Source organism: Diabrotica undecimpunctata, chromosome 3 (assembly GCF_040954645.1).
Source record: "Diabrotica undecimpunctata isolate CICGRU chromosome 3, icDiaUnde3, whole genome shotgun sequence".
Classification (NCBI taxonomy): Eukaryota; Metazoa; Arthropoda; class Insecta; order Coleoptera; family Chrysomelidae; genus Diabrotica; species Diabrotica undecimpunctata.
In genome coordinates this window covers 32,904,357-32,931,899 of record NC_092805.1, presented here as the reverse complement: position 1 = coordinate 32,931,899, position 27,543 = coordinate 32,904,357, and the positions used below count along the sequence as shown (strand labels likewise).

Sequence of the window (27,543 nt, the reverse complement as noted above, 5' to 3'; positions counted from 1 at the left end):
ATTATAGGACATAAAAAAAGGTAGGTACATATTTCCGTTTTTTTTTAACTATGCGTTAGGCACAATCTTTCTCTCTCTCTCTCTCTCTCTCTCTCTCTCTCTATCTCTGCTATATGGCCTGGTCTGAAAATAGTTCACGGTCGACCAAGACACTCACAAAGTCAAGGCTCTGTAGAGAGGGCTAATCAAGATGTCAGGGATATGTTAATTACCTGGGTAAACGATAATAATAATACAAAATGGTCCGAAGGGTTGAGATTTATACGGTCCAAGAAAAACAGATCTTTCCATAGAAGAATTGGTAGGAACCCTTATAAGGCCATGTTTGGCAGCAGACAAACAAATGGTTTAGAAGATGCAGACCTTCCGAAAGATGTCCTTGATAAAATACAAAATGAAGAAGACTTGGAAGAATTAATAAATAGCATGTAAAACGAACATGATGATGATTATTTAAAAAATGGAAAAGAAAGCAGAAATTTAGAAATCCTGAACAATAAAAACCTGATTAAAAATAATGAAGATGCGCCCAATATACAAGAAGGCAAAGTTAACGACAGTTTCAATGATAAGTTAATTCAAAGAAGTAAGAGAATATTGAATGAGAGAGAAGAATGACATAAAATGATGAGAGATCAGGCACCAAAGATGATATGTGAGTCAGATAAAAGATTTGCTCCTTAAAAAAAAAGGGACAAATATTTTGATTCAAGTGCCGGATGTTGATAGAGGTCATTGATTGAGGTTGATAAAGGTGAAGTTAAATGTGTCGATAGCAATTAAAGTAAATTGTATACTCACGCTTAATCAAGCCATTAAGAGCGATGCTGGGAATATTTATATTCCACTATGCACCAACAATTTACCCATATAAATTACCATCTTTTTTGTACTCATTGCGTCGAGTAAGAACGATAAATATACGAAAATGGTTGCGTTTCGATTTAACTGCTATCGACACATTTAACTTCATCTTTCATCACTAGATGTCTCTAGTAGCATACTCTGGTAATTATTTTTTCTATAATTGCCAGAGTAGTCGGTGCGTTTCGGTTTGGTTTGAGTTTTCTTACAAACTCTCTCTGATGACGGGTAGACCCAGAAACACGTGTTAGGGAGTGGTAAGAAGCTCAAATTAAATCGAAACGCAACCATTTTCGTATATGTTGATAAAGGTATTAGCCATTGTTTCTGACAAATAATGATGGCTTGTACAAACTCAGTACTGAGAATGGACCACTGGATAGATTATTTTCAAGAAATGAACTCTTGTTCTTAAGTTTTGTTAACTATTTAACGATTAGATATTAAGATATTTAATTTAAAATGTTTGGATAATAATTTTGCTGTATGAGTGTATGTGTGTGTGTGTCTGTATATACAGATATTTCTATATGTGTGTATATAAAATTCCTACTTGTAATTACATTTTATTCTGTAAAATGTGTTTCCAGTTGACTGTTCTTAATTCACGTAAATTATACACAGAATAAACATACTTACATTTGATGGAGCTGAGAATTGTTAATCAAAATTATAATACAAATATTGGCTTGGCTAACTGCACAACTTGTTTCGATCTCACAAGGTTGTCCATGATAATTTGTAACGTGTCAAAAAACCGATTTGGTGATTCCCTAGTAAAGAAATATTATATTCGGTAAATCCCTAATGCAGCTTCTCCATATTAAAAAAAAAGCTTATGCAAGAATAAAAACATAGGCAAATAGAAGATAAAATTCAAGTATTTATATCAATATTTGCGATAAAGTTAGTATGAATTGTATTTAATTTTGTTTTTTCCAAGGAAATTGTGACATGTTATATCTAAAACTAAACCAAACTGTATTTCTGGGATTTCTATAATTAATATAATTACTTACATGTTACTTACAAAAAATTTAAAATATCTTTTTAATGTAAATCTGGGCTATAAAAATAATTGGGAAAGGGGAATTATGTTTCTGTTATTAATACTAAAAAATAATAAATTAGATTAGAATAAAGATATTTAAATGAAATAACCGTGTCAGTTCCAGCTTGCGTGGAGCAGGAGTTCTGAAATAAATAGAAGCTCTTCTTACTTCGCGAAAAACGGATGGTAAAATATGTAGAATAGGTGTAAACCAAATAAGTAAAAAAAAAAAACTGATGATACGGTATAGGGCAGCGGTGACGTCATTAGTGACACAAGACTGAAGGAAAATAATACCCACAGGTTTGATATCAGACATTTATAGGCGGTAATCAAATATCGATTTAACCGGCTATAAAACTGCGGAGTAAAAAGCAATTTGGTCCCCGTCTGCGGCAAACGTTAGACGCTCAGGGGGTTTAGAATCTCCGCCAAAAGAGCTAGATCTACCGGAAAGTGGAAAAATAACCAATGATTCAGATCGGCACTTGGAATATTATAAGCATGTTCAAGGAAGTCAAAATCCAAAGTCCACCCAAGAATTGATATTTATCCAACATATTCAACAATATCCAACAGCTCGACCCATTAGCGCCCAGCGTCCTCGTTTGAGGACAGTTTATTTAGGTAGGGATAAAACAATTTCTACGTGAATTGAAATTGATTTTTTTTGGTGATTGCTTACCGCAGTGGTTTAGTAGAAGCACTACACTACAGATTGTCTCAAAGTGACTAGTCTGTACAGGGTAAATGCGCAACATCGATGCCATACTTCTTTGCAAACTTGTATTAAAATAAACGTCACTTCTTACTATTTAGCCTAATCCATCTTTTGTGTTGAGGGTAGCTTAAGTACTAATGCCCACTTACGACCCTGCCTGGCTTCCTTCTGTCAGTGGTTCTCAAACATAAATAATATTTGCTACAACATACTTGGGTTAAATTAAAATAAAATAGTAATTAAGAAATGCCTTTTATTTATGTCACACAAGCAGTTTGTTTTTAATTCTACAGTATGTGCTAGCGATACAAACCATTTGTTTATAGATTTAAATAAAATCGAATAAAATAAAACTAAAATATAAAGAAACATTTTATTTATGTATTGTTCCGTTCAAAAGGTAAGGGGGGAAGGACTTTCAAAAACCCGCACTATATATGTTGGCAGTAACAAAACGTAGAAATATCCGAAAATAAACTAATAAATAAGTTGAAAATAAAAGAAGTCGTTGTATTTAATTTCGTGTGTAAGTAATCGTAATTGTACACCATTATATTTAGTTCCTTTTTCTGTCAATCGCTGTCACATTTAGTTTCTGCTTCACTATCATCATCATCATTATTATCGTCACTGTCATTACTATCTCCGTTATTTATATTTATAATAATTAGTTCGATATCATTCAACAAATTGTCAATTTCTCACATTTTTTTCTGTTGCTATTACGTGATTTATGTAGTTTTTCCAATTCTCTGGCGTAATGACCTAGTACGCTGCTGTAATTAAATTTCAAATTTCAGCTTCTTTAAAATTCGCGTTGCGTCCAGCTATATACCGTTTCACTTCACTCCAAACCATTTCGATGGGATTGAGTTCACAGTGATAGGGTGGGAGAATGTTCACATTGTGCGTTTTGGAAATATCTTCTATTATGTACCTGTCATATTTTGCTTTGAAGGCCTTGACTACATCAAGTAACTCGCATTTTAGTTAGTCTTCTTAAAAAAATAGGTCCTTTGACAGAAGCCATTCTTGAATATCTTTTTTTAGTGTTGACCCGTTGTAAATTTGTTCTGACTTTCTGCTGTGATAGGAGGCATTGTCCATTACCACAACAGTTTTTTCTGGCAAATGTAGCATTAAGTTATTTTCGAACCAATCTTCGAAGGTCGGTCCATCCATTTCGTCGTGGTAGTCCTGAGTATTTTTCCTTGCCAAAAACGGGAGCTCTGCTCCATTAACAAATCCACTGGTAGATCCTGCGTGCAATAAAACGAACCGTGCACCACGAGCTGTTGGAGCTTTTAATCCTGTTGCCAGACCACGAACAAAAGCATCGCGATGAGATGTAATTGTTTTATCAACCCATTCTTTTTTCACGCTCCGATATTTACCCATGATGAGAAAGTATTTGCAGTTTATATCAACCAAAATTACAAATTCCTTACACATTATGGCAGTAATTAGCTCCACAGGGACATAAATAATATTTTAAATTTGGCAGTTAGTAGAAATTAGCGGAATTATTTTAAACTTTGAAACAAATGTTTATTTAATGCACATTTTATTATGGTACTGCTACTAATAAAAGATAAAAGTTGATAAGTTACTATTAGAAACAAATAATGTATACTATTATGTAAAATTATTAGCAAACGATATTTGTAAATTACATAAAATTGTACGTGAGGATTTGTTGAGAAGAACTGACAATAGAGAACGCCATCGCTCACTGCATAAAACTGGCAACGTCTTGGCGAAATTCCCATAAGGTTAGCATTACATATCTTACCCTGTACAGACTAGTCACTTTGAACAAATGATACACCATATGTATTGGTGCTTTATTTTTATTTTACGAAATACTAGCCCAAGGTGAAAAGTACGATTTTTAAGTTTTAAATCTCCCCCACTATTTCGTCTAGAGAGTTTTAAATTCATTCTAAATTCGTTAAAAATTATCGTTACATTTTTGTCTCAGTTTCTCAGAACAATTATCTCTCATTTAAAGTTTTCTTTCGAAGTAAAATTATGATACTACAAATAATCTGAATTTAGTGCAAACATTTTTTTTATGAGTGGTTTAGAACTTCAAGTTTTACGATATATATATATATATATATATATATATATATATATATATATATATATATATATATATATATATATATATATATATATATATATATATGTATATATATAAATATATATATATATATATATATATGTATATATATATATATATATATATATATATATATATATATATATATATTATAAAACAAGTATTCTGAGTCCGCTTTAGAAGCGAAAATAAAAAGGGTTCGTCAGGGACCCCTTGTCGGTTTATGTGAAGTTTCGTCTCACTTTGCTGTGATTGTTGTGTTGTGTTGTTGTGCTATTGTTTCTCAACGTTTCATCACTTCTTTGTATGTTTGCTTCTTAAAACGGCAGGCAATAATAACTAGAGAAAGAAAAAGTTTAATTTTTTAGGAATGACCAAAGTTGAAATCAAAGAACTAATGAACTTCTTCTTCTTCTTAGCCTTCTGTCGTCCATGGTTTGACATAGGCCTCTCCCAACTCCTTCCATCGGTCTCTATCCTGAGCAACATATTTCCAATTTGTTCCGGCTATTCTTTTAATGTCATCAAGCCATCTCATCTGTGGTCTTCCTTTTGATCGTTTACTTTCGTAAGGTCTCCAATGTTGTATTGTAATATTCCAACGTTGGTCTTTTTTCTAGCAGTTTGGCCCGCGAAGCTCCATTTAAGTTTGGCAATTTTTGTTGCTATGTCCTCGACTTTTGTTTTGGATCTTACCCAGTCGTTCCTCTTTTTATCTGACAGTCGTATACCTAACATTGCTCTTTTAATTGTTCTTTCTGTTGTGGCTAGTTTATTCATGTTTGCCTTGGTTAGGGTCCAGGTTTGGCATCCATATGTTATGATAGGAAGGATGCATTGGTTGAACACTTTGTTCCTCGGTTCTAAGTATCCAACTAAGTTTTCCTGCCCGTGCTAGTCTTGCTCTTCTAGTAATTTCTGCACTTTGGTTCTCTTTGTCAAGTCTCAGGATTTGACCTAGGTAGATATATTCCTGGATTTGTTCTATCTCACTGCCATTTATAGTTATACGTCTGGGGTCATCTGTGTTTGTCATTATTTTTGGTTTTTTCATATTCATTTTTAGGCCGACGTATTGGGAGCTGGCTGCTAGTTCCCCCATCATAATTTGCATTTCCTCGAATGTGCTCGCTATAATCACTATGTCGTCAGCGAATCTGAGGTGGTTTAACTTGTTGCCATTAACGTTAATGCCATAGGTTGACCAATTTGTAGTTTTGAAGTCTTCTAGGGCTAGGTTGAAAAGCTTTGGCGATATTACGTCTCCTTGTCTTACGCCTCTCTTAATGGGGATGGGATTTGTATTTTCGTCTAGCTGTACTATCATAGTTGCATTTTCATATTACATTATGTATTAGTTGCCTATATCTCGAATCTATTCTACAATTATTAATAGCTTGATCTATGGCCCACATCTCGATACTATCAAACGCCTGCATAGTCGACGAAGGCAAGAAATACGGTAGTTGGTATTCATTTGCCTTCTCTATCAATATTCTCATTGTCAGCAGATGGTCTGATGTACTATATCCTTTGCGGAAGCCAGCCTGTTCCACCGGTTGGTAATTGTCCATTTTGTAGGTTAACTGGTTTTTAATAATTCTCATAAATAGTTTGTATACTTGACTGAGCAACGATATAGGTCTATAATTCTGTAGATCACATTTGTCCCCTTTTTTGTGTAGGAATATTACTAGACTCTCGTTTCACTCTTTAGGGATCTGCCTATTGTGGAGACATTTATTAAATAGCTCTGTTAGTACAGGGATTGTTAACGTTTTGCTTGTTTTCAAAAGCTCGGCAATTATACCGTCATGTCCTTTAGGAGCTTTATTATTTTTTAGCTCTTTTACAGCTCTTTCTATTTCGAATCCCTTTATATTTGGTAGTACTTCTGATCCCACGTTTTTTATTTTTCTTTTGACGTTCTCCTTTGTTGTTTCATTAGGCTGGCCTTGCGAGCTGTACAAGGATGTGTAGAAGTCTTCGACAATCTTTGTTATTTTATATTTGTCCTTCTCTTCCTTATTGTTGGCGTTTTTAATTTTGATGATTTTTGAACTCCCAGTGTGGGTCTTAGACATTTTAAGCCTCTGTTGTTTTCAATGACTCGCTCTATTAAGTTCTCGTTTCATTTTTGTATATCGCGTTTTAGTTCTTTTCTAATTGTTTTATTAAGTTCTCTGTATTCGTGAGTATAGCGTTTGTTTTGCGCTAGTAGTTGTCTTCTTTCCGTCATTAGCTGTTTAGTTTCATTGCTTATTTTGTCTTCTTTAGTCCTTGTTTTTTTTGCGACCTGTAGTCCTGCTACGAGAAGGTGATTAAAGCAGTGACGATATAGACATCGACCCAGATTACGAGTAGGATGAGATTGCTCCAGATGACATGATTACAGATGTATCCATGTAATGTAAGCAGGTGAAACAAGCTACTACTTTATTCAAAACGTGAACATGTCACTAAATATCAGTGACATAGAAGCACCTGCTGCATCATCAATAATGACAACGGTGCAAATCGAAGCTGACGAATCTCAAACTGTAAGCTTCCGTTGGATAAGGATATCAAAGACGAAGAAAGAGGATATTCTGTTGAATATGTTGGATCTGCGTAAGGTTTTGATTTCAGTACAATTTCATGGAAAGATACCAAGAACTTGCGGCTGGTATCGACTTAAGTTGGAATTGAGCCCGTTTTTGAAAGCAAATCCAAATCAACATATTGAAAAAGTACCACGATATGATCGAAAGAAAAAGAAATACATCGAAGTAAACTGTCCGCAGATCATTCGCGAATACAACCGACATATGGGAGGAGTCGATCTGATGGATGGATTGATGGGTCGCTACCATATTAGAGCGCAGACACGTATCGATTGATCGATATGACTGCAACAAACGCATATATTTTGTACTGTCGCATACATGCTGAAAAATGTAATGATTCGAGCAATATCTCAGCAGAACATGAAAAGTTGTTGCGGCTACCAGAATTCAGAGAACAAATTGCTGCTACTCTCGTTGTATTCAGTGAAAAACGTGTACTTGGCCGACCTTCAACATCAAAATCACAATCCAGCTCACCGCATTGATCACATTTGCTTCGACGGTATTGATCACTTTCCACTTTGGTTCAACAAAGAGAGTGGTAAAAAAAATGTAAATTTTGCAAAGTGTCAAAAACTCAATGTGTGTGTAACAAATGAGATCTTCATTTATGTTGTTCTAATGCCAAAAACTGTTTTTATAATTATCACCATAAAAAATAGTGTACACACATTCTTTTTCGTTTGGTTTTAAGTTTATTTTAATAAAATCCATTTAAATGAATAAAACGCTATTTTTAACTTAAACCGGCAAGGATCCCCTGAGGACCCCTTTACCTATTTTTACCTGGAAGCCAAACAAAAATTGATACTTACATTTTAAAGCTTTTCTAGTTTTCGTAATACATTATTAAACTTGAAAAAAATTCCCAACTAAATAGAATAATTTTTAGAATCTTGCCAGTTAGATGGTTAAATTCAGAATGTATATTGATATAGCTGCATTACCTCCCGAAATAGACGATTTAACAGGCGAGGACAAAATCAATGATGATGAATTAGGTATTGCTGAAGTGGAAGACATCCAGAAGAGACTGAAGTTTTATTGATGAAGAAGACGATCATCAGGCTAAGCAAAATCTTGATGATGAAGATGACTTACCACTTGTACCAATAAGCAAAAAGAACAAATATGAAACCAAAAAAGCGTTTGTACCTAACTGGACTAAATCCGAACACGTTGAAAATTAAGGTGCTAAAGAGTTATATGAAAATGTAAAGAGGCATTTACGTGAATACATCCTGCTACAGCTTTTTTAAATGTTTTTTGATGAAGTTGTTTACAACTACATTATAACAGAAACACAGCCATATGCTACAGAGCAGAAAAATAAACATAATTACTTTATAACAGCTGAAGAAATTAAAATTTTTATTCTATTTCTTATTTTTACTGAATACAACCAATTACCAAGCGAGAGGTACTGGTCTGAATATGGTGTGGCGATAATGGTTATTATTACAATTTTGCTCTTTATTGTGGAAAAGCTCCGAGAGATGAATCAACTGACCCTTTAGGTACAAGAGTTGTTTCAAACATGTTGAGTATTGTAGAAATCACACAGAGACATTGATATTCACTTATTCTAACATTTAATGGCCTTGATGTTTCACCTAAATAAAACTGTTAGCATTCACAAGGTATTTTATAAATACAATTCTTTGTCCTTTATTGTTCATGGTTAGGTTTGGTTTGAGATCTTAATGTGTTTGTTGTTTTGAATGTTATTGAAATGTTAAATTAATTTACTATGAAATGAAATATCTTACAAGTAAAGTCGTCCCAGGAACGCAACTCAACAATATTGGCAATATCATTTTAAAGTCGTCTACTTTAAAATGTATAAGGTATGTCTGAATTGTCAATATAAATGAGTCAGATCAAATTAAATTATTAGAAGAATTTTTCACCAAGTAACAAAAAAACAAAATTTGTTTAATTTACTAATGTTTGTATTTTGAGAACGATTTCCGAAGTGGAAATTGAAACGTCAATAAACGTACTTTAACCTTTAATTGTGGCTTATTCCCATTTAAATAGTAATTAGTTATTAATTGTTGAAAATTAAAAATTCTTAGGTTCTTGACAGTTTCGTGTGCAACAAAATTAGTAAATCAATTTTTATATATCGCCATTTGAAAGCTTTAAACGTGTTTTATCAGGTAGCTTCCTAAAATTGAGTGTAAAATGCTTTACGTTTTACTTCTAGACGAAGGTACTTTTTATATTTCTGGCCTCAAATTGTTAATAATTTGAAAAATCCACCGCACCCACTGCAGAAAATATAGAGGTTTTACTTCTTGTGGTTAAAAAACGTAAAAAAACTTGACAGATACTTGGCCGGGTCAACGTCCCAGGAAAAACTTATCTCTTTGTACTATAGTTAGGAGTAAAAGAGTTAAAGTTCATAGCACTTCCTGCGTAAGTAAAGTGCTTAAAGCATAATTTTAAGTATATATTTAGATGTGTTTTTAGTATTTAAAAATAAGTTACAAAAGGAACTTATAAAGCTTATGGCTCTAATAACTTATCTCTTCATCATAATTAAAAATTATGTCGATGTTATTTAAACCATTAATTTTTTCAAACTTATTTAACTCGTATCAAAGTCTGACTCAACCGATAATAATTGCCACATCTCAAACCACAACCAAGGAACTGGGCTTACCGGGTACCTATCATACGCAATTGTTCACAACAAATAAAGGAACATTTGATTAACTAATCAGTGCTGGTGTTAATCACAAAGTTAGCTTCTTTTCCGGAGGATATTTTTAACGTACTAGAATGGGAGTGTTACGTGCTTGGTTGAATTCGTGGAGAGACCAGGAGCAAGAACAGAACATCATGGAGCAACCGATAGAAATTTTTAGAAATTCAAAAATTTTAAGCGATGAGGAGTTGAAGGAATACTATCAGAGTGTTTTTAATTGCGTAAGTATTTATTTCAAATTTTGTATACATAGTTACTCGAATATATAGATTAGATTGTAATTGGGAGAGGCTTTTAAGGCTCTCGTTACTTTGATTATATAATCTTTGAGTATTTGCCATTGTATATTACTTATCGGAGTGATAATATTAATTATTTGAAAGCTACTTTTTTGTAGTACTTTAAATTTTTGCAACTAAAGTTATTGAGTATTTTGTGGAATACACTTTAAATGCATATTTTCGAACAAATAATATTCCTAACTATGTTCAAAAAATGAAACCTTATGATTTGATTTTGAAAGAAATCATTTTAGGTGTAGACTACATAGTCCAGTCGTCAGATACAAAACGTTTAAAACTATTTCCTTTACGAAGATCGTTTGTAATTAATGATCCATCTCCTTCGTGATCGTCCTCTATTTCTTGTGCCTCTGGTTTTGAAAATTTTAATCTCTTCGTGTATTCGTGATCTGACATCCTAGCAATGTGTCCAACCAAGTCTCTGCACTTTAACGAATTTTACAATGTCTGGATCGGTGTATAACTGATATAGTTCAAAGTTGTATCTTCGACGCCATAGCCCCAAAAATCTTTCTAAGAATTTTTCTCTCAAAAATACCAAGAAGTCTTTCATCAGTTTGAGATAAGGCCCACGTTTCAGCCCCATATATCAAAACCGTTCTTACTAAGGTCTTATATATATATATATATATATATATATATATATATATATATATATATATATATATATATATATATATATATATATATATATATATATATAAGTGTAATATCATACCCTTATTCATGTGAAGAGATAGCAGTTTGAATTCGTCTAAAAAGAGTTTATTATCGTTAAAATTCTACAATATAAATTATTAACAATAATAACATAACTAAAATAACTTAACAAATATACAAACCTAAAAAGAGAATCAAGAACAATGCTATTTCTTACGCCATTAAGTAATTTGACAATTGTACCATACAATTTACAATATGTCAATGTCAATAAAACTTAAACAGTCATACAACCTAAAACTTTAAATAACTAAAAATAACTAAGCCCTGCTGTTTCACTTAAAATAAACATAGGTTTACTTTTACATCCCCCTACCAAAAAGGTATGATAAACCATCTAAGTATATGGTTTATCACAAGGCATCAATTTTGAAATATGGAAATAATTCATATCATTCTTTTTGTATCCAATATCTACTTCATATAATGTATTTGAAATTTGTTTTTTTATTTGAAATGGACCTACTCTTACTTCGTCAAGTTTTTTTCTATTTAGTTTTGATTTATTTTCTACATATGCCCAATCTCCCTCTTTGAATTCATAGGATTTTCTATTTTTGTCATACAGTTTTTTATTATATTCATGATGTCGTACCGAATTTTTATAGGCTATTTCTTTATCTTTTGATACATTTGTTGTCTCACACAGTTCCTCGGGAACAATCGGATCTGCTTTTCCAAAAAGCAAATATTCTGGGCTATATCCGGTTACAGAATGATCTGTTTTATTGTATTCCTCTATACATTCTTCAGCTATTTTTGTCCATGCTCGAATTCTAGTTTCATTTTGTTTGCATCTTATTCTGTTAACTAATGTCTGATTAAGTCTTTCATTTAATCCATTCGAGAATGGACAGTCTACTGCTGTAAAAATTAATTGAATATTTAAATGTTTCATATGATTTCTAAATATTTTGGAATTAATTCCTGGATACTGATCTGTTAATAATGTTTTTATGGGGTGTTTATCTTGAATTTTGGCGATTAATTTTATGAAATCATCTGTGGTCTGATTTTTAGAAGTAACTGCAAACGCATATCTGGTGAAGTGATCTACAAGTAAGTGGAGGTATTTTTTTGTCGAACGATTGCCACCAAATCCTCCTATTGTATCTAAGGACATTATCTGAAAAGGTTCTTTTGCTGGACCCAATTGTGACAGAAGACCATATTTTGGACCGATTCTTGTTTTATTTTTACAGCAGATCTCGCATTTTTGACAGATATCCTTTGCTAGTGAATCTATATTCTTAATGTAGTAAAAATTTCTAATTTTGTTTGTTACTTTACCAGCACAAATATGACCATAAAATTTGTGAACTTTTGTTATTAACTCTTTTCCAAAATCTTTGGATAAAATTATTCTTTTTTCATTCTTCCTTAATTTATAAAATATATCTTGGTTCAAAATTGTTCCTCTCATTGTATCTATAACTTGTCGATTATTATTTTGGTCTTGTTTTATCTCAGTTAATGTGACTAGGTTTACTGTTCTTATGAATGTTTCTGCATTTTTCATATTTTCCAACACTGGGTTTCTAGAAAGGCAGTCTGCTTCTACATTTTCTTTTCCAGGTTCATATTTAATGTCGAAGTCAAATTGTGAAAGAAAATGTGTCATATCTCCTAATTCTTCATCTGGTCTTGTACGAAGTTCTCTTCCCTCAAGGGGTTTATGATCAGTAATAACGAGAAATTTTCTTCCCATTAGCCAGTATTGCCAAAATTTTATTGCTTCTTTAATTGCCAGGCATTCTAAAAAAATAGCCTTTTTATTTTTTTGATATTTGTTCAATTTTTTTGAAAAGTATGCTACGGGTTTCATTTCTCCATCTCTTTGTTTTTGTTTCAGAACCGCACCAATTCCTAGAACACTAGCATCTGTATATATAGTTGTAGGAGCATTTGGGTTAAAAATGGCTCGTATAGGTTCAGAACAGAGGATATTCTTTGCCCTATCAAAAGCTGTTTGGCAGCTTAAAGACCAGTGGAATTTGATATCTTTTCTAAGTAAATTATGTAGTGGCTCTAATAACCTAGCTGAATCTTTTATATATTTGTGGTAAAAATTTACTTTTCCCAAAAACTGTCGTACTTTTTTTCTCGTGTCTGGTGCTGGAAAATCTCTGATCGATATTAAATTATCATGTAACGGACGAACTGAATTGTGTCCCACAATGTGTCCTAAATATTTAACCTCTTCTCTTGCAAAATTACATTTTAGAAGTTTGAGCCTAAATCCCTCTTCAATAATTGCTTTCATAAGTCTTTCTATATGGTCTAAGTGTTCTTCAAATGATAATGAGAATATTAAAATGTCATCTATGTAGTTTATACAAAATGAATTTAAATTATGCTTCCTGATAATATTACTTAAAATTCTTTGAAATATTGCGGGAGATGTTTTAAGCCCAAAAGGTAAGCATTTCCATTGCCAATGACCACTTTGGGTAACGAAGGCTGTCTTGTATTTATCTTTTATCCGAACTGGAATACACCAAAAAGCAGAATTTATATCTAAAGTAGTAAAGAACCTAGCATTCCTTGTTTTGGTCAAAATCTCGTCAATTAAAGGAAAAGGTTGGGGTTCAGGAATAATTAATTTGTTTAACTCACGAAAGTCAATGCACTTGTTTTAGATCCTTCATCTTTTTTAAAAGCCAATGTAACAGGTGCTGCAAAAGGTGAAGATGATTCTTCTATTAATCTTCTATTATTTGCTTTTAATAATTGTCCTATTTGAAATTCTATCTCTTTTTGGTCTTCTATCGAGCATCTATAGGGTCTTTTTGCAACAAATTTATGTTCTAAAAGTTTAATTTGAGCTTCATTATTTTGAACCTGCCCAATGTCAAATTTATGTTTTGCAAAAATATTGTCATATTTATTTAGTAATATTTCTATTTTATTTTTCTGATATGGCAATAAATGTTGTAATTTTGCTTCAAAAAGTTCTGTGGGAATTCCCTCATTAAAGTTTATGGAGTATTCTGTAATATTAATATTATAATTAAATTTTTCGATTTTTTCTTCAATTTTTCCGTATAATCTTTGATAAATCTCTAAATCAAAATCTTGTTTCATTTGAAAATTTAAAATAGAATCTAATCCGAGTAGAATATCGTACTCAAAATATTCATCATTAATTACAAAAAGATTAATATTTTTCTCAATTTTATTAATTTTCAGTTTTGCAATTAGTTTTCCTGTAAAATTTGTTCTGCCATTTATCGTTTTAAACATATTCCTATCTTCTTGAATATCTAATCCTAACTTTCTTGCCACCTTCGAATTCAGAAGAGTAACATTTGAGCCTGGGTCATAAACTCCACATAATTCTTTATTATTTAGGAATACTTTTAATTTGATCAATGGCAGCAAATCTAGTTTTTTTGTTCAGTTACTGTTTCATTTAATGTCTCCTGTATAGCAATATTATTAATATATTTAATATCATTTGATTTGTTTTCTTTTGTTACCTTTTTATCTTTTTGCTTTAAACGGCATATTGCCTCTGGATGAAACCTCCCAGGGAATCCTTTTCTATCACAATATTGACAAGTAGTTTTCTGTTCTTCTGGTATTATAGTAGATTTTTGATAAAAATTTGGTTTTGTCTCCAATTTATTCTTCTTTTTTATAACTAAACTTTCCAATTTTCGTAATTCACCTACCAATTTTTCCATTGTTGTAACGTCAGCTCTATTAATATTATCTTGTATATAAATTGGCAAATTTGTTACAATTAAATCAATTAGTATATCAATGGGAAAATCATTCTTTATATTTAGCAATAAATTTTCTTTACGAAACGCATAATCAACAATACTACCACCTATATACCTAAAAGAATAAGCTTGCCTATGATTATGCCAACCTGTTTCACAAAAACTATCTAAAAAATTAATTTTCCATACCTCAAAACTGTTATCTAAGCCTAATGTTATTATTTTTGATTCAAACCATTCTTTTGCTATTCCATCAAGAAACAAACGTAGAATCAAAATCTTGTCTTCATCAGCAACCACCTCACATCGCAAACATTCTGATTCGAAGGTCTTGAGCCATGAATTCATTGGAACATTATTTCCATCAAAATTTCGAAGTACAAAATCATCTTTTATTTTTTTTTAATTTTTCTTTTCAACTTTAGGTAAATTTGTGTCATTAAATTTCTGGAGCAACTCAGCAAATGATGGAAATTGTTCAGCTGTTTCTATCTTCTCATACACTGGTAATAAGGTCTGTTGTAAGTACTCACTTTGATAAACCACATCACCATCTGAATCAAAATAAATCTCCTTCAAATTGTCTTCTAATGCTATAGTACATGTTCTAAAGGATCCTCTTGTTTTCATAGATGCTAATATATTCTTCATTTTTTTCAGATGAAATAGTTCAGAATGATCAATTTGAAGTTGTTTTTCAAAGGGGATTTCATAATAAAAACGGGACCCTGTTGGCTGCAGCCACTTAAATTTATATACATTTTTCTTACTATCACTACTGTTTGCTTCTATAGCCATGCAAATTCTCATTGATGTAAAATTCATTCTTAAATATCGTTTTAACATAGGTTTACTTTTACATATATATTGAGCTTTAATTCACGTTTTATATTTCTATTTTATAAATTCGTCCTTTTATTTCGTCGCTTGTTGTGTTTTTTGCGTTTACTAGCGATCCAAGATATATGAATTCTTTGACTTGCTCAAAGGTATAGTTGTTAATTTGAATTCTCTGTTGGACATTTCGGGGGTTTTTAGAAACCAAATATATTTGGTCAACCAAATGTTATGTATTATTGTGCAACCAAAAATTATCAAATTATTTTAGTCTTTATATAAGGTTGGTCAAATGATATAAATTTTTCTCAGGGTAAAGTACCGTTACAATTAAGTTATAATAATTTTTTTTGTCTTGAAACTTATCTCTACAATAACAACGAAAATTTAACTAATTATTACTGTATATGTCATCTAATATTCACTGACTGAAATGTTGGACAATAAACGTCAAAACACGTTAGAAAATATAAAATACATAAGATTTTTTTTAAGTTTTCTTAGTTTTCTTAGCTTTTCTCTTTTCTTGTGTCGCTTTCCTTACCCTTCTTTGCCACTTATTCCTGTTCATCGTGTCTTCTTGATTCAAACCTTCCTCTCTTAAGTCCTGTGCCACACAGTCCTTCCATTTTCTCGGTTTTCCTCTATCGCTCTTTCCCCCAACTTCTATTAGCTCTATCCTTGTTTTTTCCAAGAAATTCGATGTCACCAAACATTTGTTTTTCCTTTTTCGTGCTGCTAACCTTAAAACATCTTTCTTCAATAGGCCTTCTCCAGCTTTCCAACCTCTTATCTAACATTTCTTTGTTCACCTCTACTAACACGATATCATCCGCAAATAGCATTGACCAAGGAGGGCCCTCTCTTACTTTCTCTGTCAGTACATCCATAACAAGATTAAACAGATAGAAACTCAGGGAAGAACCTTGATGCAAATCAACCGTCACTGGAAAACTTTCGGTCAATAACCCATTTATGTCTCACACATCTCCATAGCTCTTGTCTAGGAACTGTGTTGTACGCCTTTTCAAAATCAATAAATACCAAGTAGCTCTCTTTTCTTCTCGCCGTATTTTTCTATGTCTCCTCTCTGACATAAATCCTAACTGTATTTCTCCTATCAATTTTTTCTTCCTTAACCTTCGCTCTACAGGTTTCTCCCAAATTTGTATTGTGTGCGACAGAAACTTTATCTCTCTACAGTTCTTACAGACCTGAATGTCTCCTTTATGTTTATTCGGTGATACTATTTTTCATTCTATTAGCCTTGACAACCTCATCTCTCGTTATCTCCGCTATTACATTCTCATTTGGGGTCCCGCAACTTCTATCTCTCGCCTATATATCAGCTTAAACACGCCCTTAAGGCTTAAGGCTACTCTAGCGTTCTTCATTTATCAACTTTCTAAAGTACTTATACCATCTTTGCTTTATTTTAACCTCAGATTTGAACACTCTTCATGATGACTTGTCCTTTGATTTAGCAATGCTGTATAAACTTTTTATCCTCTCGGGTGTTTCCAACTCTTTATATAACTTTGTAGAGGATATTTCCTGAACAGTAGTTACAGCGCGCTTTACTTCCCACTTTGAAACCTTGTATGTACCTATCCTTATCTTCCTCTCTTTTAGACATCTAATACCTCTTACTAGCCTCTTTCATCTCTCTAACCTTATGTTGCACTTCATCGTTCTACCAACAAGTTTTTTTGTGCCCAGTAGGACCTAGTGATATAGAAACTATTCAAACTGAACAAAGGAACTTCACTGTTTTAGGGAAGAAAGTAGGATTCAAACGGGATAGTATTATCATAAGTTGTTGCTTCCAGATAGCACCACTAGCCTCTCCTACTCAATTCTTATCCTCACCTCCAAGAAGTATGATCATAGTCACACGAGTCGGAGCTAACAAGGAACGGAGCTTGCTGTATAACGGCTTCGGGTAGATGAGCTGGTAAGTGGAAGAGCATACTTCATGCTTCTCAGGACAGTGGAAGTGTCCTGAGATTGACAAAGTCTCAAATTCAGATGAACCATGAATGGTCAACTCTATATGGATGCAGAAGGCAAGGAGAAACCACTCATTAAATATCCCTAAGGATATCTCAAGAAAAATCACTAATGGAGGATCAAAACAAAATGGCCCCGAGTACCTGGCGCCTCTTAAATGGGACAGGGGTGAGAAGAATCTGCGGGAGGAAAAACAAAGTAAATATAAATCGTATTGCAACGTGGAATGTACGAACATTATATAAAACTTTATTTCCTATAATAAATGAATAATCATGTTACAGTTGAAGACACACCCAATAAATTTAAACATAATTTAAATGTATACTCCAAAATCAAGCAGCACCGATAATTACATTATTTTTTTCTATTCAGATTCACAATATCTAACGAAAAACATAAAAAAAACGCGAAGTCAATACAATATTGGGCGATTTTAACGCCAAAGTCGGTAAAGCGAAAGAAGAAGATATTGTAGGAAATTATGGTCTAGAAATAAGAAATGAAAGAGGACAAAGAGAAAGAACAAGTCAACCCTTTATCAATTACCACCAAGGAGACTTTAGATATGAAGTGCACCAGGAGACCACGAAAATAATCTTATAAAAAACCAAATCGACTACATTCTTGTTAACAAAAGATTTAGAAATGGGATTAAATGGGATTAAAGAAAACATATCGTACTATTGATGCAGATTCCGACCACAATCTACTTCTTGCCAACGTTAACATTAAACTGAGAAAACAACAGAAAAAAAGTAAAATTCAGAGACTAGATCTTGTCAAAGCTTGAGATTGTATGGCAGTACTTAACAGGCAGTAAAATGAAGGTGGCAGTACTTAACATTTGCGGGTAGAAAAGAACCTAGTGCCAAAAAAAGACTGGTTAAAATCAGATATTATAAAGCTCATAGAAGAAAAATGGAAATACAAAAATACAAATAAAATAAAAATACAAGCAAATAATTATAGTAGAAACGCAGTTCAAGGAAGCTAAAGAACACGACACACATAACCTACGTAAGAAACTGAAAGAAATTACGCGTAATATACTGAGAAGAATACCGCTTTTAGAAGTTATACTAAACTCAGTAGAAAAACAACAAACTTGGGAGAAATAAATCAAGGAGTTATTTAGAAATAATAGGGAAGAAATATATAAAACATTACCAACTAATGAAAATATACAAATTCTAATATCAGAGGCAAAACAGGCAAACAAAAACTCAAAAAGTGGTAAAGCGCCAGGACCTAATGAAATTCCAGTAGAAATATTAAAAATCCTGAATGACGAAAATATAGAATGTCTAACTAAATTATTTAATTAAATATGGGAACAAGAGATGCATTGTGCGCAATGACGGTACCATTACCGTCATTACAAAAATGCAGAGAATGTAATGAAAACGTATTAATTTAATCAAAAATCTTGAATTATGTTGCCTGTGTGAGTCCATTTCAAATAGCTAAAAAGAAATAAGAATAAGACTTTCTCACAATCAATTTATTCTACCACCAACGACCGGTTTCGCATACTTTAATTTGCTATGCATCTTCAGGTCTTAAGGTACATGGTTAACTAAATGCTGAAATTCTAAAAACCCGTATTAGGGTACTGTCTGGTAAAGAATATACAGCAATTATGCCAATATTATATGTGTATGATTATTAAATATGACTTTAAAATTGATTAAATACACAATGTGAAAATTAAGTGAAAAAAATAATCTAGTAAAATTGAAATTAAATAAATAACTAATAAATATTACTTACATGCCCATACAAGGATTGTTATTTAATGTTTTAGAAAATATAGTTCAAACTGTTACGGTAAACTGGTGACGGGTGATCATCGGTTTTATTGTAACTATTTAACAAATAGAGGGACAGTTCTCGAGGGGAAAAGATATTAACAAGTAAACTATTAAAGTATAGTGGTCGAACTAGTGGAAGATAGTGAGACAAACCAAGTGAAAATTCAAAGAGGAGTCAGACAGGGATGTGTGCTGTCGCCACAATTATTTAATATCTACTCCCAACTAATATTTTACGAGGCACTATGGGATAAAACTGACGGTGTAACAATGACGAAGTTAATGTTAACAAATAGAAAATTGAGTATCAGATTGAGGTTCGTCGAATATTATGTATGATCGCAACTGCCATATGGGGTAGAAGCTTGGACTCTGAAAGCCATAAAAAAATTGGAGGCATTCGAAATGTGGGTATATAGAAGCGTATTCTTAAAATTCGTCTGACTGCAAAAGTCTCAAACGAAGAAGTATTAAGACGAGTTGGATATAGCGGAAAGTTTATGAACACAATTAAAATAAGGAAAATATCGTATCTGGGCCACATACTTCGAAACGATAAATACTCTCTGTTACACATCATCGTGCAAGGAAGAGTAAAGAAAAGAAAATGCTTAGGAAGACAGAAGAAATCTTGGTTGAGGAATATCAGAGATTGGACTAACCTTAGTGTTGTACAGATATTTCCCTTTGCAAAAGATAGGAATAATACATTTCTCCATGTTACGCAAGAAATTAATATGGATTCATCGATAATTCTTTGCTTTAACTCAGGTTTAACACTAATGGTTTAGTTTTATAAATTCTACTTTTCAAGTACCCCCAATAAAAATAATGTTTAGGATTCAAATCCGCTGAACGAGGAGGCCATTTATTAATACCTAATCTACCATTCATCGTACGGGAAATGTTTGATCTAAATAAGGCTAACGATTTAAAATGAGCTAAAGCTGCGTCTTACTGAAACCATTTCTCATATAACTGTCAGCTTTAGTTATTAATTAAACTTATTTTACAAAACTTTTCAATAAATATCAAGTTATTGTTAGTTTTATGAATTAATGTTTAAATCACAGCATTTTATATTTATTGAATATCTTCAAAACTATTTGGCACTGAGATGTTTTATTTATTAAGGACCTTCGTGACTAGATAAAATACCTACAAGTGTTGCATATGGTTGAACTCGTATGGAAGTGAGGATTCCAATAACTATACAATGCACAGAATGCTGTATTAAAAAAACCAAAGTGGCTAATGATAGCGGAAAAATGGTAAATCTAGCAACATTGCAAGCATCAAATTTAAAATTTTCACATTACAGAATAGGCGTATCCTGGTTTTTGTACAATTCGGCCATCCATTTAATAGATAATTAGGCGTTTCCAGACAGACGTATATACACTGCTCAACAATTGATAAGGATAATAATTAATATGTCAAATACTTCCACATACGTGAAATATTTCAAGTTTGTTGACGTCTTAGTACTTTTTAGTTGGTTATATATATATATATATATATATATATATATATATATATATATATATATATATATATATATATAATATGGTACTTTCTTGTCGATATTGAATATTTCTACGAAGACATAACAACAGCTATGGAAGAAAAGAAATCAAAATTAACGCTAATAATCGGGGACTTCAATGCCAAAATAGGAGAACAACTATATAAAGAAGAAGACAAAGTAGGACACCATGGATACGGCAAAAGAAATGATAGAGGACACACATTGATGAATTACTTGGAGGAGAAGCAACTATTGATATATATTGATTATATTCTTTCAACGCAAAAATCCATGGTTAAAGACGTAACAGCCCTAAATCGCTTCTCAACTGGTAACGACCATAGACTAGTCCAAGCCAAGCTGATCATTGATAGTAGATTTGAAACAAGAAAGAAAATGGAAAATAATCAGAAATTAGACATGGAAAAATAAAACACGAAAAACAGACGTACAGAGAGAGACTAAAGGAAATATTGCCGACCAAGGAAGATATAGAACACAAACGCATCGATGAAATAAACATGATATTTACTGAAACTCTAATGAAAGTGGGTAAAGAAATAGCACAGACAACAACAAAAAAAAAAAGTTTCATATCCCAGGAAACAAAGATTCTTATGAACACAAGAAGAACATTACTAGAACAAGGGGACAGAAATAAATTGGAATACAAAGAGATAAACAAAACTATTAGAAAAAATATCAAGGAGTGTAAACGGAGAGTACAGGAAGAAAATATAGAGCAAACAATTCAAAAAAATAGAAACATGAAGTGCTTAAAGCAGAACCTAGGAAACATATAAATTAATAGCATAAAGAACAAAGAAGGAGTGGAGAATAACAATATAAAAGAAATTTTACAGATAACGCACGAATATTATACAAATCTCTATAAAACAGAACAAAAACCAACCCAAGAAATCCGTAATCAGTTACAACTGAAAATAAAGAACGTTAACTCTGACCTACAACCAGAAATTAGTAAAAATGAAATAAAAAAGGCACTCAAAGAAATGAAGAATAACAAATCTCCTGGGAAAGATGAAATAACTGTGGAAATGCTAAAAAATGGGGGGAAAACTACAGTGGAACTCCTTTATGTACTAATGAATAAAATATTGAACACAAAACAAATACCCACCACATGGAACGAGGCAATAACACTATTACTGTTTAAGAAAGGCGATAGAAAAGATCTGAAAAACTATAGGCCCATAACGCTACTGAATGTAATGTACAAACTGTTAACTAAACTACTAACAAACACATTAACAACTAAGTTAGATAATTACCAGTCAAGAGAGCAAGCCGGTTTTAGAAAAGGATTTAGTACAAGCGACCATCTGCTTACGATAAAAATATTAATTGAAAAGGCCAACGATTATCAAATCCCGATGTATATGGCATTTGTAGACTTTGAAAAAGCATTCGAAAAGGTGGAACATTGGGTAGTAAAGAAGTCTTTATAAAATGGGAGAATAGACTATAGATATACGGACTTAATTTCCAATATATATGATCAAGCAACAACATCCATCAAAATAGTTGAACAAACGGAGCCCATTAAGATACGGCGAGGAGTCAAACAGGGTGACACTATATCACCCAAACTATTCAATCAAGCTTTGGAAGAGGTTATGAGGAAATTACAATGGGAAAAACGGGGTATTAACACAAATTGAATCATTTAAGATATGCAGACGATATTGTATTAATAACAGATAAAAGGGAAGAATTGCAAAATATGATGGATGAAATAAATAGCGAATCAACAAAAATAGGTCTACAAATGAATTATAATAAAACGAAAATTATGACCAACCAACCAGAAGAATTAATAATTACAATTGCACAAACAACTATAGAACAAGTAAAAGAATATGTATATTTGGGACAACTAATTAAATTAAATAAAGAAAATTAGGCCGGAGAAATAAAGAGAAGGATACGGTTGGCTTGGGTATCCTTCGGAAAACTTTCCTATATACTAAAAAATAGAAAATACCCCCAATATTTAAAAACCAGAGTCTTCAACCAATGTATACTACCTGTTCTCACCTACGGTTCTCAAACTTGGACGTTTACAAACGAAAACATGGAAAAAATAGCAAAGACCCAAAGAGCCATGGAAAGGCAAATGCTGAACATCAGGCTATCAGACAAAAAAAGAAATACTTGGATCCGCAACAAAACAAAAGTGACCGATGTATTAACGCAGATAGCAAAACTTAAGTGGAAGTTCGCTGGACATACCATAAGACAGAAAGATGACAGATGGAATAGGATGATTATACACTGGAGACCATCTAGTTACAAACGAAAAAGAGGAAGGCTACAAATGCGATGGTCAGATGACTTGAAGAAACACGCAGGCCCTAAGTGGATACAAACTGCCTACAATATAGAGACGTGGAAGAAGGAAGAGGAGGCCTATGTCCAAAATTGGACAGCAAGGGCTGTATAGATAGATAGATAGACTCCCTTGTCGCCCTCCGCCATTAACATATGAGGCTACACCATTTGTAAGATAATGATTGCAAGTTCTATTTACAACACTTTGTGAAAACTCCAAACGTTGAGCCACTTCAAGTTTCTTTAACTCTTCGTTGATCCACCTCACAACCTGTTGCACTTGGACAATATTTAAACGTCTTCGAAGCATAGTTTACAACTAATTAATAAAAATACTTCACTATTTAAAACAACTGAACCCAAACTATGTTAATATCAAATAAAAATATACGACTTTAATATCCAACTTTTCGCTGACGATAGTAAAAGAAGAAAATATGGATGGCCACAATAACAAAATTTAATTCATTTTATTTAAAATTGATAACCAAGTCAGGGTTATAATATTTTTTTAATTATATTAAATTTTTACAAATTCTTTACAAAGCACTGTATATATAAAGCAGCGCAACAGGCCTTACAGGACCAGATGGTACTTCTTCCTTTTTTTCTTTTTAGTGCCAATGTTTTGCAGTCATAGACTTGTAGCGATCTCAAGTCTTCGAAGACGTCAGCCTTTTTTTTCGTTGTCGTCCGTTTTCTATTTTAGTACCTGTTTCTAAAATAATTAACCATTTTGGGATTATATCAGTCTTAATACTGTAACATGAACAAGCCAACTTAACATCTTTCTTTTAGCGATTGTTATTGTTGGTTGACCATATATTTCCATATTTCCATAACCTCATTATTTGATCTTATTCTATATTACCAAATGAAAATGGACCGCAATATATGCGAGGAGATGGAAAAAACAGTTAAACTAATTTGAATATGTAAAGAGGACGACAGAACACATTATGTTTGAGTGTATTTTTATCTGTTTTTGTTTGGAGGATTCAACCATTGCAACGAACTTTCACTTTGACTTCATAAACAATAACGATAAGCCTGTTATGAGATAACTAAACTATACTTACTTTATAACAGAATCATTAAAATTGTCTTGAGAGGAAACGACTGAAGTCCAGTCAAACAACTGTCTGAGCCAAAATTCGATGTTGTCACTTCATGGTAGATGGAATGGTCGCAGTCTCCACCAGTCCAGAATCTATGATGTATAATACAAAAACTACCTGCTTTAAAGTATTAAGAAAAACATAGACATATCACAATGGAGTTCGCACAAACCATGGCAAATTTCCAGACTCCCTAAACAAGAAGTATCCTACAACGTACGGTGGTGTTAGTGGTGGAGGAGTGCCAATTCAGGGCTTAGGCGGCTACCACCAGAATTACAACCAATGAAATAGATTTCTGTTTATGATTATATAACGTCCTTGTTTGTAAAATTTTGTGGTATTTTTTTTACTTTTCACTTTTTGCTTCTTATATAACATATTGTAAGTTTAATATGTGCATATGGGATGTCATAAGATAAATAACTAGGAAATGAATGTCCGATATGTTGACTTTATAGAAGTCGGTAATCAAAAAGAATGTCGAATGTCTACTATCAGCTGTTTATCAGCATGTAGGCACATATCAACTTAATTTTACAACATCGCAATAATGTCTGCAGTTGTGTTTAACGTCGAAATGGAGGAACAAAATGATTATGAAAAAGTAGAAAAACGAACGTTGTCATGGCGAATTTTAAACGATCCAGATCTGCGTGAATATTTTAAAAGCATTTTTAGCCTTGTAAGTAATTTTGTCTATACATAATATGAAATAATAATATGAAAAAAGTGTTTTTTTGTTTTACAAAAAATGACAGCGGGAAAGGCAAAGTAAAATGATACAATATCGTCAATCATCCCCCTTTTTATTAAGGCTTTGTCTACTTCGTTTATCCTGTATATCCTAGGTGGTTCTATTTACCTATGGGATTCCATTCTATTATTTTCTTCGTACATCTACTGTGACTTTCTGTTATTACATATCCGATTTTACTATTTTTTATTGGGAACAATCCTCAATTTCACTCTAAAATAAATTTATTTTGACGTTACAAGTTTCCATTCGGAAATCGTTCTCAAAATACAAAATATTAAGAAATTAAACAATTCTTTGTTTTTGTTCCTTGGTTTAAAAAAAATTCTAAAATTTTAATTTCATCTGTCTTATTTACATTGATAATTCAGACATATATTATACACTTTAAAGTAGATGACTTTAAAATGATATTGTCAATATTGCTGAGTTGCGTTCCTGGGACGACTTTATTGTAAGATAGTTCATTCGATTACATGAAATCAACTATAACTTAATAATCCCCTTTAGAAAAATCAAAGCATGTGATTTGTCTTTTTTAAAAGACAATTGCATGCAGTGATGTTACTAAAATTCTCATGTTAGTGATCCCATAGTAAATCATAAGAAAAAAAACCAGGAAAATACCTCATGACATAGTCGAGATAGTTTACTCTCAATATTAATACCAAACTCTGATTTTATATATGTTATTTTAAAACATAAATGATATATCTTCGATATGTCATTGACTTACTAGTAGTGGTATATGTTGTCTATTAATTTCCTCGGTTGAGTTTACCGAAAGTACAAGCTGAATATAGCCGCAAATGTCAAAAATATTTCGGTTTGGCAGTGTTGGCATGCTTTTATAATGCATATGTTGTATGCTTCAAACATAAAGAGATAAAGCTTTTAAAAAGTAGGTACATTTTGATTATACTATTTTATGAATTCTGCAATTTTTAATTTATATGAAGCAATAACGAGTAAATATTTGTCTTTTTCGAGATTAATTGTAAACATCTGTTGTAATCTGGCAACTGCTAATTTGACGATTGCCAAATCTATCCCCTAATCTATCAAACAAAGGGTAATTGCTAAAAAAATTTCTAATAATTAACTGCAATTAATCTACAAAGAAACAAATATTTACTTATTGTTGTTTTATATAAATCAAAAATTGCAGAATTCATAACATAATATAAACAAAATGTACTTTTCTAAAGCTTTATCCTTTTATATTTGAAGCATACAGCATCTACATTATAAAAACATGCCAACACTGCTATATCGAAATTTTTTGTTCCGTGTTTGACATTTGCGGCTATAATCAGCTTGTACTTTCGGCAAACTCAACCATTTCCTCTTTTAATAGGCAACCAGACCGTACTGCATTCTGCCTAGGAATTTGCGACGCAATTGGTTTCATTTAACCTAATTAGAGACGCTCCTTTGATTTTTCTCTTTTTGCCATCTGTTTTTTCAGGACTATACGTGAATTTTTCCATTGAACTCTACGTTTATTTTCTGATGCGTCTTTACATATTTCAGATCCATTAAATTCTCTTTTTTGATATAAGATTGATGTTCACTTATTCTAACGTTTTTTAGAAACGTTTTAGAAACGTTTATTCAGGCGGGTTTTAGAAAAGGATATGGAACAAACGGTCACCTACTGGTAATAAAAAATCTTAAAGAAAAATGCACTGAATAAAATAAATCACTAGCTTTATTATTTGTCGACTATGAAAAGACATTCGACACCGTAAATCAACAAAAAATGTTGGAAGCCTTGACAGAATGCCGAATTGACTATCGGTATATAAATATAATTAAACACATATACCAAAACGCAATAGCCAGTGTTAGAGTGGGTGATCGTCAAACCCAGAAATTCCCGATACAACGTGGAGTACGCCAGGGGGACACCATATCGCCGAAACTGTTCACTACGCTTCTGGAATATATATGTAAAAGGGCAAAACTGACCGACAAGGGCATAAACATAAACGGAGAAAAGCTTAGCCATCTAAGGTTTGCAGATGATATTGTACTAATAGCTGATAGGATAGATGAGGCCAAAGAACTTTTAAATCAGCTCTACCTTTCCTCGCTAGAAGGGGGAGTGAGCTTGAGGAAACCGTTGAACTTCTCCGTCGTATAAGACTGACTTTGGCAGCCTGCGGCAAGCTGAACCACATTTTCAAATCGTCTGATATACTAATATGCCTTAAAAGAAAAACGTTTAACCAGTGTGTCTTGCCAGTGTTAACCTACGGTGCGGAAACGTTGACCATGACAAGGAGAACAGTTCA

General features: G+C 32.4%; 1 protein-coding gene across 2 annotated transcripts in view; it reads left to right on the top strand.

Annotated features, from left to right (window-relative positions):
- The first annotated feature begins 10,062 nt into the window (after positions 1-10,062).
- The window catches only part of LOC140435539 (rhomboid-related protein 1-like), a 48,424-nt gene continuing 30,943 nt past the window's right edge, over positions 10,063-27,543 (top strand). Inside the window, exon 1 of one of the 2 annotated variants that reach the window (XM_072524285.1) lies at positions 10,063-10,301. In XM_072524285.1, coding sequence (XP_072380386.1) covers positions 10,155-10,301 — 147 coding nt within the window. In that variant the 5' untranslated portion in view covers positions 10,063-10,154. The remainder of the gene's footprint in view (positions 10,302-27,543) is intronic. The other variant, XM_072524284.1, reaches the window with a different exon arrangement.